General features: G+C 44.3%; 1 protein-coding gene across 2 annotated transcripts in view; it reads right to left on the reverse strand.

Moving 5' to 3' along the window:
- Positions 1-692: 692 nt before the first annotated feature.
- The window catches only part of WDR47 (WD repeat domain 47), an 86,047-nt gene continuing 65,137 nt past the window's right edge, over positions 693-21,602 (reverse strand). For both annotated transcript variants that reach the window (XM_044300954.1, XM_044300953.1), the window contains exons 12-15: positions 18,935-19,105; positions 18,186-18,317; positions 14,876-15,094; positions 693-7,205 (exon numbers count right to left, since the gene is read on the reverse strand). In XM_044300954.1, the coding sequence (XP_044156889.1) occupies positions 7,063-7,205; positions 14,876-15,094; positions 18,186-18,317; positions 18,935-19,105 (665 nt within the window). In that variant the 3' untranslated portion in view covers positions 693-7,062. The remainder of the gene's footprint in view (positions 7,206-14,875; positions 15,095-18,185; positions 18,318-18,934; positions 19,106-21,602) is intronic.

Raw genomic sequence — 21,602 nt, forward strand, 5'->3', positions numbered from 1 at the left:
ATGTATTAAAAGCATCTTCTGAAAAAGAAAACAATTGGTGCACCGTGGATTTCTCCTTTGAAATAGATTGGCATACGTCCTCTACGGCACCCACCGCCAAGGGTGTGCAGATCTCATCCTTTTCCACCATAAGTCAGTGATTGACAGGTGGGGAGAGTGCACATCCCTACTGGTGTCAAGAGCAATCAAACACACACATGCCAGCCGCTGAGACAGGAGACAGTTTATTTTTTATTCCTTTTCTGTTTGGCTCACTTGATATGTCTTTTATTAAATAATGAATAATTGTCTGGGACAAGTTTGCATTCTGTCCGTAAGGTCATTGTGGTCCATTATGTAAATATGTCTATACCCAGATAGGGTATTTTTTTTGTGGATATACCATTCATAACTTGCCCACATTTACCAGTCAGAACACAGAGGGGCTTCACATCACACAACTGAAACACCTCCAACTTTTGTCTGCTCATAGAAGAAGTCTCACATCGTCAAGTTTATAAAACTTGCATGTTATAAAAAAGCAAAGCAAACTTTGGCATTTGCACACAAATCCTGTCTAGCATGTATACTGTACATCCAGGCCAGTGCATCCCTATAGAGGGCTAGTTTCCCAGCCCTACCCTGGTAACCACTGTGTGCACATTCATCCACCCAGTCAAAATATTTGCACAGTTGAACCAGTAGCTGAAATGATGAATCTTGGATCTCTTTATTCATATTGCAGAACGGGTACACTTCCATAGTAAACATCGCCACATTAAACAATAGGTATAAAATAGACACGTACAGTGCACAGAGTTTAGTATGTTAAAAGAACAAAATAATAATTCCACTTCATATCAAATAAATAAAACTTTCCTAAATCTGGCTTAGGTTTTTTGTTTTTTAATTTAACAAAAATAAAAATATACAGTATTAACAGAATCCAGAAATATTAGCATTTACATTAGAGGATACAACATTGAAGCTCTATTTCTACCAGTATGATAGAAAAATAGTGAAAACAATACGCAAGTGCAAGACTTAATATCCAGGTTGGTTGTTACTCTGAAGAACATAGGAAACGGTTCTCATGCTCATGTGCCATGCAGTCACGTACATGATATTCCCTTTCTGGCACCTAGTGGGCTCCAAGTGAGATCACAAGCTCCATCACTGCCGCCGAGATGTCTTACTGGCCACTGAAGCAGAGGGTACACAGGGAATTCTGGTTTACATTGCCTATTATTACTGTATATGTATAAAAACGGGGAAAACATCAAGATCAACACTGGATAATTCTAGCAGCATTTCACCTACAATACAGTTCAGCATACAGCACGGTATAGTAGTGTTGAGCGCCTCGATTTGCATTGTATAGGGGTGGCGAGTTTGTTCACATGTGGACACCTCAATGACGACACAGCGAAGTGACTTCTGAAGGCCCAGACTAGAAGGAGGCAGGCTAGTGAGCTGCAAGCAGCACTGTACAAGCATCCCAGCAGTGACCATACAGCTAAAAGGTATAAACTGCACTTTCAGATTTTAAGACAATTTTCTCTTACTTTTTCCAATATCATTTAGAGGATATTCACACGCCAAATGTTCAACGCTAGTCTCATTAATAGTTAACAAGGTATTCTGGTTTTCATGATTACACTTATTTGTTTAGCTTATAGGCAGTTATACAATTTTCTGATGTACGTTTAAAATATTCTCACAGACTTATTATATTTGCACAATGGCTCGTCTCTGGTAAGACCCTTTTTATTCCTGCAAAATCCATCCATAGGAGATCTGAATAGGACTAAAGACGGCGTCAGTCATGTGTCCCTCAATCCTGTCATGTGACTTGTCTAGATATCCAACAGGTGAATAGTAGTTTATTGAGATGCAGCACATATGTATACAGTATATACATTACTACTACCTGCAGCAGTATCTCTTCATATCTGTCAGTGTAGAAGCACACCTAACATTGTTCTACCAGTCTCCTCAGTAAGTGCTGCATTTGTTGTTTTTTCATATAGTTATCTTTATTAACAACATGCCATCATCACCTAGAGACAGGCAGCCATTTTACCTATCACCTGGAAACAGGCAGCTACATAAACATATACAGTGAACTAGTTGCTGTGATAGTCACAATGGTTTCCACCATTAGTCTCATCTAGTTACCCCATGGAAGTGTCCTGTGTGCTGACCCAGCGCATGTATGTCATTTAACACTGTTGCCTACTGAATGTCATTGGGGTGTCACATGACTGATGCCATGTTTCAGTTAAGCCATGGATGTATTACACAGGACTGACTGACTCATGGACTATACCATTCTTCTGTGCAGATAGGGGTCAACATCCTGGTATAAGAAAGGCAAAATTTTAAATACATGTATATTTGAAAGTTGTATAATTTCCTATTATAAAAACAAATGAAAACTAGAATACCCCTTCTATACTATAGAACATTGTATTTTAAAAGTAACCTGCCATATTTAAAATGCGGTGCAATCTACAGACAGTATGCTGTCAGGATGAGCTGAACAGATGTATTGTCTTGTGGGAAAAGTATAACTTGTATTTCATTAATTTACATTCCTGCTCATTCTGGGCTTTTAAGTCAAGGTGGCAGTCCCGTCAGTGACTGAAGTCCAGGAGGCGGTCCCGTCAGTGACTGAAGTCCAGGAGGCGGTCCCGTCAGTGACTGAAGTCCAGGAGGCGGTCCTACCTATCAGTGATTGACAGCTCTCTCTGTATACACTGTCAGAGGGAAGGTTGTCATCACTGATAGGAACGCCTCCTTTACCTCAAAGTCCAGAATACACAAGAATGTAAATGAATAAATTACAAGTTTTGCTGGATTTTTTCCCTATAAGACTATATATCAATCTGCTCAGCTCCTCCTGCTTCTAGACATGCTCTGGCAGATTAAACTGCATTTTCATGGTGACAGGTTCCCTTTAAATCAATGATGGAAGATGCTGCCCCCTTGTGTTCAGAGTGGTACCTATTTTATGCATCTATAAATGAGCTTCAGATCGGGTTCCCAAGCATGTGCTGTGTGTGGAACCATCCAGTTCATGTGCTGCAGTTAAAGAGGACTTGTGTGGTATAGGGCCCGGCCATTGACTCGGTCCACGATTACTGGACAGTATCAGAGAGATGCAGAAGACTCCAACTTGAAAGAGGAGATGTGGTTGCAGCTCCATTGATAAACCACACTCAATTAGCATATAGGGAAACTTAACTAACGGGGGCTAGGTTTAAAGAAAGGTGGTGGTCGGGGTGACAATTGTTTTTCATTTGTAAAAGTCATGACAGATCTTCTTTAGGGGTTGTCCCATTACAACAATGTATTCCCTAAACAGGATATAAAAATTGTGCCCGATTGGAAGGGGATCTATTGCTGGGCCAAAATCACTAGAACGGGCGCCTGTGTTCCCCCTTTTGAATGAAGTGGAGGACACTAGGTTTGCTGCCGGTCCGTTCAACTCTATGAGACTGCTGGAGATAGCTGTGTACAAGTGCTTGGAAATCTCCAGGAGCTCCATAGAGCTGAATGAAGCAGCAGTGTATGTGTGTCCGCTGCTCCATTCAAACGGGTGAACATGGGCCCATTTCCAGTGACCCGCTGGTACCCCAGTGGTCAGGCCCCTGCCAATCAGACACTTATCTCTTATCCTGTAGATATGGGATACATTGTTGTAATGGGACAACCCCTTTAAAGTGAGAGCCTTCTGATTGGTATTGCACAGAGCCTGAAGCAGAAACACTGCTGTGTTCTATATAATTAACTATACATGGGATGGTGGCACAACCCCATTAATGAGGAGTACTAGAATACTGCATTAGAACTACTACTATGGAAAACTGCATAATGGAACCTCATGGAGAAAGTAGTTGCAGATCCCAAACAAAACTCTGATCCATAGGGCCACTGGTTCTAACAAGGACAAGAGGTGTTGCCCAAAGCAATCACTAAGGATAGAGGTGGAAATTCCATTGGGTGCTCTGGGTAACATCTCTGGTTCTTGGGTGCAGTCATTTTCATCCATAAAGCAAAGTTTAAAAAAGGTTATTTTTTTCCGCTGCAAAGTGGGAACAAAATTTTAAAAACCATATTCATTCCAAAAGGCACCTCTGTCTACTGTAGCAAATTACATGGTACATCAAGGCCTCATTCACACTTGGCAGCACTGGAATGCAGAGAACTACAACATAACTACTGAAGCAAAAAAAATATACTGTTGTGCTGCCCCTGGTGGCAACCTGTGAATGTGAATGAGGCCCAATACATTCTACAAATGGAAGATGGAAAAGTCTGTTCTTTGTGAGGTGAAAAGTAAAGAGCAGGGTGCTAATAACAGTGCCCACGTGTTTCACTACGGGTGGTAGAAGAGAGTCCCAACCACACGTTCATAAGGAGCTACATGTTGTTATGTATTTGGACTGATTAAAACTGATGAAAAATCACACTATAGTGATCTAGGCATGCCGTGTTGTGAAATTAGAGGGGATCTGGCCACTGGGACCCCCAGCAATCTTTACAGATGGTATTCTGATCTCCACTTTCACAGTAGAGATGACCTGTAGGGTGCGTTATGTAAATAAAGCCTAATTATTATACATGTTTAACATTATGCAACTTTCTAATATACTTTGCATTTCAGTTTGACGTTATTTCTTAAAAGGGTTTTTCTAAATTTCCGACACCTGGGACCCCCACCAATCAGCTGTTTGAGAAGGCACCAGCTTTTGCAGCCATCTCACACCTTTCCCTAGGCCATGTGATGTCATGTTCATTGGGCACATGACCTAGGAGGTGCAGCTCAGCCCCACTGAAGTGAATGGGGCTGAGCACAATACCAAGCACAGCCACTATACAATGTACGCCGCTATGCTTGGTGAGCCAGAAGGCCATGGCGCTACTGTGAGCACCGGTGCCTTCTCAAACAGTTGACCGGCGAGGGTCTTGGGAGTCAGACCCCCACCAATAAGATACTGATGACCTATCCAGAGGATAGGTCATCAGCAGAAAAGTCTCTGAAATTATTTTTTTTTACTCCCGCTGTTGGGGAACTGGTTGAACAGCACATCAATCAGGGTGGACTGTAATACAAAGTATAATGGATAGTTACATTTTTTATAAGCTTAACTATAAAACCAGAAACCTCCTTTAAGTTTTCTGCTCACTATGGAAACATATCAGCCTAAGGCCTCATGCACACGGCCGTGTTCCGCAGCCGAGAGCAGACCGTGGAAACCCGGCCGGGATTCCTCCTGACGGCATGAGCGCACGGCGTCATTGGTTTCCACAGTCCGCTCTCGGCCGCGGAACACGGCTGTGTGCATGAGGCCTTAGGGTAAGTCCACATGGGACAAAATTGCTATGGTTGTTACTCTGGGATTGGTGCAGGTGAAATCCAGTGACATGCAGCAGCAGGTATGTGCTGGATCCACATGCTGTAGAAACTTCCAGCTGAAAGTGACCTATGGTGCAGATTTGGGAACTGACCCCTTTCAATGTGGCAGGGGTAAAATCTGCTGTGAATTTGCATGTGGTCCTACCCTAAAACGCATTTCTACAATGACATTTGATCTTTGGGTGTACCCATCACATTTTGTTCATCTGCTCTGGCACTGCTAAAGCTACCACCTGGTAAATAATAGTTCTGATAAGGGTCCATTTCGACGTCCGTATGTGTTTTGCGGATCCACAAAACACGGACACCGGCGAACCGCACATCGCCGACACTCTAATATAAAATTCATTTTCTTGTCCGCAGACAAGAATGCGGACAGCACATTCCAGCTTCATTGAAAATGAATGGGTCCACACTTGTTCCGCAAAATTGCGGAACGGATGCAGACTCATTTTGCGGATGTGTGAATGGACCCCAAGGGGATGACAATGGACAGTGGAATTTGGCAGATTCCTTGCCAAAAAGCCGCCGCTAGCCGCGCAGAGTAAGCCTTCCAATACAATGAGAGGCTGCGGCTTATTACCACAAATGCGCCAAAAACAAACATGTCCATTCTTGGTGCAGTTGCAGCTGTAAACGGCCTCCCATTAAAAACAAGGGAAGCCGGATTCTGCACCAAATTCTTCCTGCAAAAGAGAGGGCCATATAGAGATTTAGGGGATTCCTAACCTTTCAGAATCAGTCTGCTTTTTCATCACATGTATACCTTACAGAGAATCTACTTTAACAGCATGTAACTAAGAAAACTAGATAAATCTGCAGTGTAAACTTTATAGGTCTTTGGTAGCCATCATATTCAAAGTGGTTGTACAGGGGGTAGCATTTTTAATTTTAAAGAGTAATTTCACTGGTCCCCTGCTGATGTTCTGACGCTGCTCCCTACTACCAGTCACCACCCACAGCAGTGACCAACCTCTGCCAGGACCAGCAAGTAGAGAGTCAGGGACAGAAGCAACACCGGGAAAACAGCGAATCGGGGAGGTCACCAATATTTATTCTAAGCCTATTCTGGCCCTTTAAAAAAATGGATCCCCCCCCCGCCCCAAGACAACCCCTTTAATTTAATGAATTCCAGATCATATTGGCACATTCTGCTATTACTTACACCGATCTCTTGGGTAGTAATGTGTATATTAAGGTGCAGTTGTCAAATAAAAGTGTCCACAGACTTGAGTGTGGTCAAACTGTCCTGCTGTGTTCGCCATTTCAAAGTGCTACTGCTCATTTTAGCGTAAGCTAAGAATGCAATTTTGTTCTGCAGAGATGCGTGCTCTTACAAACAAAAAAAATCCCACTCACATACTGATAAAGCAGGAAAAGAAAAAAATCCTATACACATATGTATATCTTAGATGATCTTTATCTACGACTGACCCGAGGCTGGTGACAGCCTCCTTTACCTCGCGTTACCGCCTTTCATCTGCACTACTACAGCATGATGTAGCTATGATTTTATTCTAGATTTTTGGTTGCAGTCGTTCAGTAACTAACCTCTCTGGCAGCTTAGAGGTTCAGCTGTAAAACCAAGATAATGGAGGCCAGATCGGAAAAAGTCAAATCAGCCTCCTAGTGAAAGTCGACCTAACTTGTGAAGTCTCTGGTTAAGCATTGTAAGCCCACAGGGATACAGTTCTGTCCGCAGATGATGACAAGAAGGAGAGATCTTGTGTATGCCACCGGCACTGGATCACCTTGTCCTTGTGCTCACCAACGTCAATGATTGGAAGAGGTTTTGTAAGATCACCTGAAGAGAAATAAAAATTGCAGAGTGGTTTTACCAAATGTCCTTCACAGAATTCATTATAGTTGCATGTAAGAATACAAGACCATCTTAATCAGGAAGAGCCTAAAATACCACTCATACTAACATCAATATGTTTTTCTCGTGCCATGAGAGTCTTGGGCTTACACTAACTGTTTTTTTTTTTGTTTTAAATTAGTCTTTATTTGAATTTCACACAAGGAACAAATCAACAAAAATCAGATAAACAAAGATCCACCAGTCCTAATTAATAAATACAGTTCCTTTTTCTTTCCCTATCTTCTCCCGTTTCCCATCCTGCACCCCCCCCCCCTCCACGTGGGGACGTAAGAGAAACAAAAAAAAAAAAAAAAAAAAAAATAAAAATAAATAAAATCCAACATTAAAGTAACCACTTTTCCCACACTTGGTCGAGATTTATTGACCTTTTTATATAGTTCTCCATCACTCGTTCTTCTTTAATTAAATTGTCTACCATTTTTCTCCATTGTCCCACTGTCGGTAAATCTACTTTTATCCATTGCCTAAGTATGAGCAGTCTGGCCTGAAACAGTACTTTATTCAAGACCAGTCGTGTTTTTTTTATTTAGTTTCAAATGTTCAGTTGCCCCTAGAATACCAATTATTGGATCATTGGGCAGCCGGACTTTCAGGAGCAAAAATATGATTTCCATTATTTCTGTCCAATATCTATGGAGCTTGGGACATCTCCAGAAACAGTGTATTAAATCTGCTCTCTCCTCCCCACATTTTGGACACTTATCTGTTGCTTTCACACCCATTCTTTTCAACATCCATGGAGATCGATGTAATCTGTGCACTATAAAAAATTGTGAGATCTTATGAGAGCCCCTATCGGAGATTGTAGCATAGTTTCTAAGGGCATCTTTCCAATTTTCTTCTGTAAGGGATCCTAGATCTTTTTCCCATTTTCCTAGAGCTAGCATTGTGATCTTTTTTTACACTAACTGTTAATCGGTGTTCCGTGAGCCAATGACAACACTTGTAATAAAGGCGGTGCCGTCATGGGGCTCAGTGGAAAAATAGCAATTACACTTACTGGTAATCAATGTTTCTTGAGCCATGACAACACCTGTAATAAAGCAGGTACTGTGATGTGTGTAGAGGAAATTCAGAGATTCAATTTACCGATAATCGTTTTTTTGTGAGCCCATGACAACACCTGTGATAAAGGAGCTGCTGTCATGGGGCATAGTGGAAATAAAGAAAGATTACTGTTACCACAAATTGGTTTTCCATGACAACACCTATGCTAAAAAGGGTGCCGTCATGGGGTGCGGTGGAAATATGGAGATTACACTTACTGGTAATCAGTGTTCTGTGAGCCCATGACAACACTTGTGATAAAGGAGCTGCTGTCATAGGGACTTGTGGAAATAAAGAGATTAATCTTACCGCAAATCGGTTTTCTATGAGCCTATGACAACACCTATGCTAAAGGGGGTGCTGTCATGGGGCACAAGTGGAAATATGGAGATTACACTTACCAGAAATTGGTTTCCCTTGAGCCCATGTCAGCACTTCCTTTATTGCAGGTGTTGTCATGGGGCGTAGTGGAAAACCTCTCTCATTCTCAAATCACATTTAAAAGTAGTGTGTGTATTTTGATAGAAATTTTATACGTTATAAAAGGACATGTACTGCTTTTAGTACTGAAGGACGCAATGGATGCTCGGCAGTACTATGTTGTTTGGAGCTGATTGTAGTCCCTCTTGTTGTCTCTGTGATTACAGTGTCTCAATGAGCCCCATAGTTCCCAAATTTGGAAATTAACAGTTTTTTTTGGGTTTGGCACGTAGCATACTTCTGAACCAAAAGATGAATTTGCACACAATCTTACTACAAGTCTCTTTCTAGAAGAGAGGTTAGCACCCCACTTTGGGCAGAGACCAATTCTAATCTACTAGGAAAATAAAGGTTGCAGGGAATACAAACACAGTGTTTTATTAACCACCAGCATGCAGAATATAAAACGTAACACCAATGCTACCCTCCCTTCCACCTGTTGTCACTACATGGTTAACTCTGACATTTTTTTAATATTTTTTTTTTTTATAAGAATCTGGTATTCTAGCTACTACATGTGGGGGCAAATAAAACATAATTTGCCCAGGTAGATGTCAGACACGTCAGAGAGGATACAATAAAAGTATAAATTCAAATAGAGGTGCTTGTAAGAAAAGAATACAAACTATTGCATAAATTAGAATGATGACATCATTTTCAGCCATAAAAAAAACAAAAACCTTCCTACCCTGAGCGGAGCTTAGCATGTCATGACTCTGCACCTGACTATAGACACCTGCACAGTGAGCAGAGAGAGCACGTTAGCTGACAGTTCATGGGGTGGGGAAAATAACTCATGGATACTGTAACAGCAAACAGGAACCGCACAGATTTTTTTTCTGCTACAATTTTCCCTGAATAAAAGGAAACTATAATCAGATAAAATGTATAGAGTATGAGATGGCCAGATTATTGGTGTGGTATATTTACCAAGGGTTATCCAACTAAAAAAGCAAAAACAGTGCTAGTGCCCCGGTAGTCCAGTATTATGGCATCATGACAGCGCTAAGTGCTGATGCTTGTACAGCACACCAGGTGACCACAGCAGCAGTCGCATGCCGGGGAAAATAAGAGGCAAGTACAAAAAATTATAAAGGTCTGTTAGATAGTTACATATGCGGTCATTTATCAAACTGGTGTAAAAGTAGAACTGGTTTAGTTGCCCATAGCAGATGCCACCTTTAATTTTCCAATGGAGCTGTGAAAAATGAAAAGTGGAATCTGAATGGTTGCTATGGGTATCCAAGCCAGTTGTTCTTTACACAAGTTTGATCTGGTGCTATGTTTTTTTGCTGTGGTTTTTATTGCTTTTAAAAGGCAGGTGATTTTACATTTTTTAGTTTTCATTTTGTAATGCCAGCCCAGCCAAAGCCATAACTTTTTTTTAAATTTTTTGTTAATTTTTTAAAATTATTTATGTACTATTATTTTAATTTTGGGGAAAGGGGGGTAATTTTTATATATTTTTTATATTTTAAAAAACATTTATTCTGTTCTTACACTTTTTAATAGTTCACATAGGGAACTATAACAAGCCACCATTTTTTCATACTCCAATGCATTAGCATGAGAATCAGAAGCCTCCGCCTAGCAGTGTAAAAAAAAAAAAGGGGAAAAAAAAAAATGGCCCTTCCCCTGCACGATACATCGCAGGGCAAGGGAGAGCATCGAAGCATGAAATGCTCTGATACTTATGTCAAAGGGGCTTTAATAATATCTGATCTCTCTTGGCTGCCAACATACTGTATGCTAGTATGAATATTGTATTATAGAGGTGACAGTGTGTAAGGGGTTATCCAGGAATGGATAATGAGGACCCAGCAGCTCTCCATGCACAGCATCGTACATAGTACAGCAGCTGTGCTTGGTTTTGCAGCTCAGCTCCATTCACTTCTATGGGGCTGAGATGCAACTAGACCATGTGACCGATGTTTAGTGATGTCACATGGCCCAGGAAGAGGCTGTGGTGCTCCTGGAGCACTAGTCTCCAACAGTGGATCAGGCAGCCGGGTGTCGGACCCCAGCAGATCTGATATCAATGACTTATCCTGAGGATAGTAGTAGAAATGGAAGGCCACAGCAGCGTCTCACCAAAAAGCTTCTTTATTTAGGAACACTCCTCATAACAGGTCATACAGAGCAGTTTGCAGCAACGTTTCGGCTAAGCATAGCCTTTATCAAGCATATTAATCAGTTAAAACCACAGCCTATAAATAGCACATAGTAAATCCGCCCACACCGCTAAGCAACCAATAAGATTAAAGATTTATATATAATACACCTGTATAGGTAATCAACATACTCAAACACATGAACCAGCTGTCACAGAACATACCCACTTGAGGCCATTACCCAGAGAATTTCTCCACCCATCTAGCGTCCCATGGCCGGTAATGCGCATGTCCGCTTACGTCATCACATGCGCGACTGCTAGGCAGCGCACGTGTGACGTACCCAGATGAATCCAAACACAAAGTCCACGCTGGGCAGCATACATCATCAGGCGGCGGCCGACAAACGTCACAAGACCACTCCCACCTGGCATTCCAGAGTGGAGTATGCATGAGGGTTAAAGTGGGACTGTGCATAGGAGGCGATCGCACCACGTCAACGAACACGCCACCACTAGGCAGCATGCCTATGTCGCACCTAGATAAATCCAAACGCATAGTCCAAACTGAGCCGCATATATCATCAGGCGGTGGTCGGCAAGCGTCACGAGACCACTCCCACCTGGCGCTCCAGATTGGAATATGCATGAGGATCAAAAATGGGGGCGTGTACAAAGGGCAATCGCACCACTATAACATATAACAGCGTGCAAACAACGCTCCTTGGAGAGCACAGTAATAGAGCATATCAAAGCGCATCATCTGCACCACTGACGCCAAGATAGAATAAAGGGATATATAGGGCATGTATGCACAAAAGGGGTATAAAAAGACATACTGGAAAGGTAAGAGCCACTGGGTGTCAATCACAACCAGCGTTCTCACTAAGTGTACAATCACATTAGTGACTGACCGCAATACCTTACTAATGCATGATAGCTATCATCCACACAGAATGCTCGACTCCCTCCCTTGGAGTCAACTTTTAAGGGTAAAGCGAATTGTTTCGGACCAGGACACATGTGCGCAGAGGATTGACACAATGTGCACGCGTTTCTTGGAACGAGGTTACCCTGGAGCGCCAGGTGGGAGTGGTCTCGTGACGCTTGCCGACCACCGCCTGATGATATATGCGGCTCAGTTTGGACTATGCGTTTGGATTTATCTAGGTGCGACATAGGCATGCTGCCTAGTGGTGGCGTGTTCGTTGACGTGGTGCGATCGCCTCCTATGCACAGTCCCACTTTAACCCTCATGCATACTCCACTCTGGAATGCCAGGTGGGAGTGGTCTTGTGACGTTTGTCGGCCGCCGCCTGATGATGTATGCTGCCCAGCGTGGACTTTGTGTTTGGATTCATCTGGGTACGTCACACGTGCGCTGCCTAGCAGTCGCGCATGTGATGACGTAAGCGGACATGCGCATTACCGGCCATGGGACGCTAGATGGATGGAGAAATTCTCTGGGTAATGGCCTCAAGTGGGTATGTTCTGTGACAGCTGGTTCATGTGTTTGAGTATGTTGATTACCTATACAGGTGTATTATATATAAATCTTTAATCTTATTGGTTGCTTAGCGGTGTGGGCGGATTTACTATGTGCTATTTATAGGCTGTGGTTTTAACTGATTAATATGCTTGACAAAGGCTATGCTTAGCCGAAACGTTGCTGCAAACTGCTCTGTATGACCTGTTATGAGGAGTGTTCCTAAATAAAGAAGCTTTTTGGTGAGACGCTGCTGTGGCCTTCCATTTCTACTACATGCCATTGGACCGCTTTGGATCTGCGATCTTCTGCTCAGCTGTTGCGCTATCACCATTTTGTGCTCTCCAGACGCCGCACGTGTTGCTGCTCCTGAACACATTTATTTTACTTATCCTGAGGATAGGTCATCAATATTAATTAACAGATATCCATTTTAACCCCCGTTATAGTTTTGACTATGGTACCAAGATCTAGTAATGTTTTAACCTCCGTAGCCTAGTGCCGCTACTAACAGCTGAAGGCCATTTACAGGGGGTTTGAGAGCAACGTGCGTCTCCCAAGTCACTGAGGAGGAACACTGCTCTACTTCATCATGTCATCCTAAACCTGGAAGGTGTCGCAGACAGCCGCAACCAGGCTGTCCTCCATGGAAACAATATTAGAAGATTATTCCGGATCAATATCAGAGTCCGAATCAAGTATCTCCCCTTCAGACAGGGCCTCACATGGGAGGGAGGACGCGTCCGAGCGTGACCTGAGGTGGGTTGGTGGAGACACCCAGGCGTCAGAAGAGGAACAATGTCCTGTTCTGGCCCGCTTGTGTGAAGGTCTGCCCCTGGGTTGGTCTCCTGAGGAAGGCACGTGTTGCGCAGGGGGGACTGGTCAACCAATCGGCCCGTCAGGGAAAGGGTGGATTGGGAAATTGTTGATAAGTCCTCCGCTGCCCGGGACAGGGCACGGGCCTAATACGGTTCCATGCAGTCAGGGGGGCAATGCGGCTGCTCAGGCAGGAGAGCTAGGACTAGTCTGGGCGCGCGGCATGCAGTACACAGAGTCCGGCTGGCCATGGGGGAACTTGAGTTTGCATTTTGTGCATGCGTAGTGGGTGGTGGCTGATGGCGGGTGGGTGTCGCTCGTGAGTTTGCACATGGCCGACTCTCTTGCAGACTAAGAGATGGTCTCAGGGCTGGAGGGAGAATAAATACTGTCCTACCAGAGACTGAAGAGGCAGGTGATCCCAGGTCCTGATGTCCCCCAGTGGAAGCGTCCTGCTGGAGTGAGACAAGGAGAGCAGGAGCCAGCGCGGGAAGAGGATGAAGCTTCTCCCCCAGTTGCATTCGGCAGTTAGCGCCCCGCCCATTAAATGCAGGGGGAGGGGCCTGGATAACTGCGGCCTAGTAGGCCCCAGAAGCCGGAGCCCAAATTAGTAATCCAGGCCGGCCGGCCGGTACCCGGAGGCAGACCAGAAGACGCACAAACCGCCTACTAGAGGGCCCATGCGCCAGAGGCTCGACATGACACGGGAATGAAGCGGGCCGCAAGGCGCAAAATGAGGGTAAGCCTGAACTGGAGCCGGGGCCTAGATTTAAGGTGCGGGATGCTGGCCGAAACGGCGTGTCAGGGCGGGCCGGCCAGAAGGGGAGCCCTCAGGAATAATGAACAGTGAGCCACCCCTTGCTGGGAGTTCCTCCTCAGGATCCCTGGATCAGGGACCAAGCTGTTGGCCTGGGGAAGGGAGAAGGAGGAGCAGGAGACCCAGGGGAGGGGAAATGGGTAATGGAATACTCACCAATTCCCGACTACTCACCCCATCTTATTCCTCTTCTGTTCGCCCTCCCTTGGTGGAGCAGTGGCGTCACCTCCTCAGCCGCTGGCACCGAAGTGGCAGGAGGCTGGAGAGGAGGGAGGGTCTGCTGGATCCAGGTGACCCCCTGGCTGGAGGGAAGCAGGGAAACAGGACCCACCTGGTCCTCCTTTGTCTTCTTGGGGGATCTGGGCGGGGAGGGAAACCGACCCTGGCCATGCTCCCCGGGGAACAGGGAGACTAGGTGACCCTTGTTCCCCCTGTAGAGGAAAAAAAAAACTGCTGAATTGACCCTGCAATTCAGGGAGGTCTGCCTCCTACAACACTAAGCTAAAAACTGAATGCTCTCTCCAGGCTGGAAAGGGTATAGCCGGCAGCAGGAGCTAACACTTTTTAGTCTAGTGTCACCTCCTAGTGGCAGGAGCAGCTATACCCACGGTCCTGTGTTCCTCAATGATACGAGCGAGAAAGTCCGTTTTATTCCTGATCCCTACTCTACATCATGTATTGTTCCTCAGGCTCTGCACTCACTATAACACAATGTGTAAGTTCTGATTGCGGGATCCCTTTCCGTTTTTCCTTAGCAGATCCACTGCCAGGGATTTAATTTTCAGCCAAAGAGCAACACTTTAGCTCAGTCTACACTTCAGTAATAAGCAATGTACCTTGTAGATCTGTGACTTTAACCTTCATGTCATAAGAACCAGTGAGCAGGTAGTGTGCTCCCGGGGAGAATCGGACAGACCGCACATCACTGGTGTGTGGGTGATAACTCTGTACCATTCGACCTCCTCTGATGTCATACAGCATACAACTAGAATCCTCCTGGCCTGTGGCAAGCAGCCTTCCACTAGGATCCACTGCCACTGAGGCCACTGCACTGCCTGAATGAAGAGGAAACAACAATAGTTCAGTTAAATAACATAAAAGCAGTTAAAAGACACTATAGAAACTAAAAATTACAGATCACAAAAGATGAATTTGGAATTGAGTTTTGTGTCATGCAATTTGATATTTCCAGGATAACATTATCTGCAGACATTCTCCGCACTGCGGAGGTTAGGATTTCTTCAAAACCGAGAGGGATAAGCATTGATCTAACAGAAGGAGTGAAGATAAAATCTAAATGTGTTATAAATCCATTTAAAACTTTGGAACTGATTTCATTTCTGGCACACCATGCTCCAGGAATGTGTAATCGGGAACTCCATTCTTACGATTCCTGCATTTAAGGCTAGTTTTAGTTTTATAGAGCCAGGTGCTGCCTTTCCCCACTGAAGCCCATTAACTACACTGGTTTTTCTTCAGCTGAATCCTGGCACTCATGCCGGAAACAGGCCAGATCACCATCCGGATCCATGTGACCAATGCATTGAAATGCCGGATGCGTCTCTCTGGTGTCATCCGGAAAAATGGATCCGGCATTTATTTATTTTTTTTCACATTTTTTGCAGTCTGAGCATGCGCAGACCGCAATGCCGGATCCGTTTTGCCGCAACACTTGGGGCCGTATCCGGCATTAATGCATTCCAATGGGAAAAAAATGCCGGATCCGGCATATGTTCCGGAATTTTGGATGGAGATAAAACCGCAGCATGCTGCAGTATTATCTCCGTCCTTAAAAGTAAAAAAGACTGAACTGAAGACATCCTGATGCATCCCGAATGGATTCCTCTCCATTCAGAATGCATTAGGATAACACTAATCAGTTATTTTCCGGTATTGAGCCCCTAGGACGGAACTCAATGCCGGAAAAGAATAACGCTAGTGTGAAAGTACACCCTAGCTGCAAGGAACTCCGGCAGGCTGTTCCAGCGGGTGAACAGCCTGTCGGATCCATGCTGCAGCTAGTGCACACCTGCCCCCGAACTACTGCTCCGGCCCCATTGACTATAATGGGGGCGGTCCAGAGTTCCGGCGGCAGCACGGAAAACATGCCAAGAGGCGGCCGGAATAAAAGTATGACATGTAAATGGGGCAGCAGCGGTAGTCCGGGGGCACGTGTTCACCCGCCGGAACAGCCTGCCAGAGTCCCTTGCCGCTAGTGTTAAAGTACCCTTACTCCTTCTGATGATCGATGCTTATCCCCCGTTAAGTTAACTATGTTTCTGCATACACAAGTAAGACTGCCTTAAAAGGAAACTGTCATCTTGAAAATGCAGTGTAACCTACAGGTAGCATGATACATAGTTTATGAGAAAGATTTGGTAAAACTTGAAATTTATATATTAAAATTCTTGCTCATTCTGAGCTTTGAAGTCCAGGAGGCGGTCCCATCAGAGATTGACTGCAGTCCAGGAGGCGGTCCCATCAGAGATTGACTGCAGTCCAGGAGGCGGTCCCATCAGAGATTGACAGCAGTCCAGGAGGCGGTCCCATCAGAGATTGACAGCAGTCCAGGAGGCGGTCCCATCAGAGATTGACAGCAGTCCAGGAGGCGGTCCCATCAGAGATTGACAGCAGTCCAGGAGGCGGTCCCATCAGAGATTGACAGCAGTCCAGGAGGCGGTCCCATCAGAGATTGACAGCAGTCCAGGAGGCGGTCCCATCAGAGATTGACAGCAGTCCAGGAGGCGGTCCCATCAGAGATTGACAGCAGTCCAGGAGGCGGTCCCATCAGAGATTGACAGCAGTCCAGGAGGCGGTCCCATCAGAGATTGACAGCAGTCCAGGAGGCGGTCCCATCAGAGATTGACAGCAGTCCAGGAGGCGGTCCCATCAGAGATTGACAGCAGTCCAGGAGGCGGTCCCATCAGAGATTGACAGCCTTCCCTCTTTGACTGTGTGGACAGAGGTAGCCATCAGTCACTGATAGGACCGCCTCCTTGATATCATAGCCCAGAATTAGCAGGAATTAAAAAGGAAAAAGTTTTACTGAATAATTTCCCATAAAATTGTATATTAATCTGCTGAGCTCCTCCTGATCTTATACATGCTGCCTGCAGCTCAGACACCACATTCAACCCAACAGGTTCCCTTTAACACCACAACATATATGTTACACATTACAGGTTTACTTACAACTGTGTGTGTGTCTAAGCACTATGGATTATTTAAACACAAAGCTCCATGCAATTCATGTGTTATTAAAAAAATAAATAAAAATAAATAAATAAAAAAATCGCTGTTTTTTGTGTATCTTTTGGTTGCACATATTTGACATACATTTTCCTCTATAGATATGGGAAAATGACAGTAAGAGTAATGGACCCAAAAAGACACTACATGTACCATTTCATAATTTCTTAACATCTGCTTGCAGCATTTTTACTTTTTTTTTTCTCAGCAAAAAAAAAAAAAGAAAAAAAAAGTAGTGGGGGACATTTACCAAAACTTTACCACCACTATTGTGGCATCAAAAAGTCGCAAATGATGGTGTACTCTATATTGATGCCATAATTTCAGAGATGTGACTAATTTAAAGGCTTTTTGTCTTAATAAATTAGATGCATCTTACGCCAGCCACTTGGCTTACAAATACTGATGAGAAACACTGACCAAATACTGACTATGTGAAAGTGTCCCAAAGGGGAGAAGAAGAAGAATGCCATTAGCCTATTTTCACATTTAGAAAAATGTTTCCATTGTAGATTCTGCTGTGGATTTTGAAAGGGTGAAATCCATGGCACAATTCTGCAATAAATCCTTACCCCTATGAGGAATGCAGATATCAATTTCTAAATTGACCCAAAAATCTATGCTGATGTTTTTCCATGAAGTGTGAATGGAGTTTTGAAAGACTGTATTGACTAGCTATATCTGAACGTGATCATAGCATTATGTAACTTTTTTATTTATTTTTAAACCAAAGACCAGGCTTGTATGTATTTTTTTCATTTTACCACATTTGTTGCTTTTAGCAATTTATTTTTAAATCCTCAACAACCAGTCTGCTGGGGTAGGAAGTGGGTAACAGACCAGCAACTAACAAAACTACAATAGTATAGTAACTATAACTACACGTCACTAATTTACCTGTTCCATGGAAAGTAGTTCCAATCACTCGAACACAGCTGGGAACCCGCAGATCCCAAAATCTGACAGTCTTATCTTGAGATCCTGATGCAATCATCCAACCGCTCCAAGTGTAAAGAGCCAAGATATGCCCTGTCACACAAGGTCAGAAATGTTAGTTACCAGGTTAGAGGAAAAGTATGAATGCAAAGTATGTGTGGTGTTCAAAATTAGAAAGTCTTTGAGGCAATGTGTAGTTGTCAAAAACAGTGGTCCATGATGTAAGTGATGTTGCAACCAGATATGCCGTAATTTTCGCTTTATAAATACGCACGTAGGTTTTAGAGAAGGAAAATATATTTTTCAGCAGACCTCAGATCAGACCCCCAATCTTCATCAGACCTCAGATCAGAGAGTAAAACAAACAACTTACCGCTCCAGACAGCGCGCTCTTCCTGCACTCACCGCTCCCTGGTCTTCTGCCAGAGCTGTGCTGCACAGCCTCAGGTCATAGTGCAGGCCTATGTGCACTACATCCTATAGCTATACGTAGTCAGCACACAGCACAGCGGGCGCCCAGAAGAAGACCAGGGGGCAGTGAGCACAGCGCCTAATGCAAACTAATGAGAGCTTACAAAATGAAAGCGCTTAGTATTTGCTTTATGACATTTTCCCTCATTTTTGGGAAAAGAAAGCGTTTCTTCTAAAGCAAAAAATACAGGATCCTGAAACGATTGTTGAGCTTGATGTGACCCTACAGTTATGCTTACCGGTGTGCCCGCTTAATGCATGAAGACCCTGCCCACGCTGGCAGTCTGTAGTGTAGATATTACAGTCTCCTGCTCCTGCACTGATTAATATTGCACCACCGCTTTCTGGCCCTTCCATAAAAGCCAAGTCTCTGATCGTCCCATCATGCATGCTGAACTCCAAATCTGGGCCTGAAAAGGCAAGATTCTGCATTAAAGTCTCTGGTACGAGTCAAGGACAATAGGATATGTCTGACATTTCATTTAGACAAAGTTACCTCATGCACTGCTCACGCTTTATAGTATATTGTAGTAGGGTCACACTGAGTAATTATCAAATGTTGCGCAAAGGGCTTGGTCCCTGTATAAGGACCTTCGCTGCACTACAAACTGCAATATACATATACAAACAGCTGCAGTAATAGCTTATGTGACTGGTGAATGTTTATCACAAGATCTGCATGTGATTTTTTTCATGATCATCAGAAAATCCAGTATTTTTTTTTTTTACTCATTTTATTGGAGTTCAACAAGTAAGGCAAGTTACAGCATTATCAAGCAGGGTTAAATCCCACGCAGTGGATACATTGACATCATGAAATATCTCTACAACCTTGTATCCAACATGAAGAGAGATCCAGTCTCGATCAGGAAGAAGTAATCAGCAGATATAATGGAGCGGCATTCCAGGGCACGAGATCCGCATATTATTATACAGCAGGAGCACGAGCCATATCAGCCACCGAGTACATGCATGATGTAGAGTTAAAGGAGCTGAACACCACTCTCCCCATACCTTATGGAACTTTTGTGGGCATTTCCTGTGAATAAATACAATTTTTTCCATACTCACAGCATGGTTGACCAATGATTTCCATTGGCCAAGTGTGGGTGCCCTATCAGCCATCCATTTCAAGGCAATAGCTTTTCTAGCGAAGAACAGAGCCTCACTCAAGAACACCCTGTGATGATGTCCCCAAATCTCCTCATCTAGTATACCCAGAACACAAATCTTAGGACAAAGCGGTACTGCAGAGGGGACCATAGTTGTCAATACCTCTATCACTGCTCTCCAGAAGCCTTTTAAATACATACAATCCCACATGAGGTGCCAGAAGTCAGCATCATCCTGTAAGCATCTATGGCATCTATTGTGTGGTAGTCTGCCCATTTTGTGCAGTCTAGTGGGCGTGAGGTAGCTTCTGTGCAGCATAAACAACTGGATCAACCTGTTATTGATCGACGGGGAGACCTTCATCGGAGCCATCAAGGCTTCATTCCAGTCATCAGCGGTCAGAGAAGGTATTGAGATTTTCCACTTCCCCTCTATAGCGAGGGGGTTCAACAGCATTCGATTATTGAGCAGGTGCGTATAAAGCACAGAAATGATACCCCTCGGGCCCTGTGATCTTATAATTCCTATTAGAGGGCATTTTGAAATGTTTTGTTCGCTTTCCCCAAATTGAGCCGTTAGCGCGTGCCTCAGCTGCAGATGGCTAAAGAAAAAATTCCAAGGTAACTCGAATTTCTCCTGCATCTGTGAGAAGGCGCAGAGTGCCCTCAACATATAAGTCTCGCAGGATGAGGACCCCATGGGATTTCCATAGATTCACCCCTTCTAATTCTCTCCAATGAGTAAGCATGGGGTTATCCCATATTGGAATATCATAGGAAGTCTTTGAGTGACTGCATTCTTAGCAGCACTCCATACCCGATGAGCCAATCTATGTATAGGGAGCAAGCGTGTGGGGACGGAACGGGGCTCTTCCAGTACAGGCCATTGGGAAGACGTGTAAATATTCCCTAAGATAGTATTCTGCGTTCAGCAATTCTGAAGCTGAGATCCAAGGAGTTAAGAATTTCAACTGACCAGCCAGGTAATATAGGTAATATAGGGGAAAAAAAAAAAAAAAAAATCAGGAAGAGCAGCTCCCCCCTCTAACTTAGATCTCTGCAGAACATTAAAGAGGACCTTTCACTAGAATAAAAAAATCTAAACTAACTATACAGACATGGAGAGCGGCGCCCAGGGACCCCCCTGCACTTACTGTTATACCTGAGCGCCGCTCCGTTCTCCCGTAATAGCTGCCGGTATCTTCATATGTTAGGCTCCACCCAGTTGAACCTGCTGGCGTCTCATTCTCCCATGCTGTAGCGCTGGCCAATCGCAGTGCTCAGCTCATAGCCTGAGAGAAAAAAAAAAAAAGCCTCTCAGGCTATGAGCTGAGCGCTGCGATTGGCCAGCGCTACAGCATGGGAGAAGGAGACGCCGGCAGGTTCCACTGGGTGGAGCCTAACCTATGAAGATACCGGAGGCTATACCGGGAGAACGGAGCGGCGCCCAGGTATAACAGTAAGTGCAGGGGGGTCCCTGGGCGCCGCTCTACATGTCTGTATAGTTAGTTTAGATTTTTTATTCTAGTGAAAGGTCCTCTTTAAGGTATAGCTTCCGTCTAGACTCTCCCCAGATAAAAATTAGCCACCAGTGAATAAATGCAACCAAAGAATCCCTTCAGTACCGGTGTGCATGCATGTGCCAGGAGATACAGACCCTTGGGCAAAAGAATCAATTTGACCAGGTTTAACCCCTTAAGGACTTAGGACGTACCAGTATGCCATGTTTGCCGAGTCCTTAAGGACCCAGGACGTACCGATACGTCCCAAGTTTAAAATAACATTGCGGCGCGGC

The sequence above is a fragment of the Bufo gargarizans genome, chromosome 7, assembly GCF_014858855.1.
Source record: "Bufo gargarizans isolate SCDJY-AF-19 chromosome 7, ASM1485885v1, whole genome shotgun sequence".
Classification (NCBI taxonomy): Eukaryota; Metazoa; Chordata; class Amphibia; order Anura; family Bufonidae; genus Bufo; species Bufo gargarizans.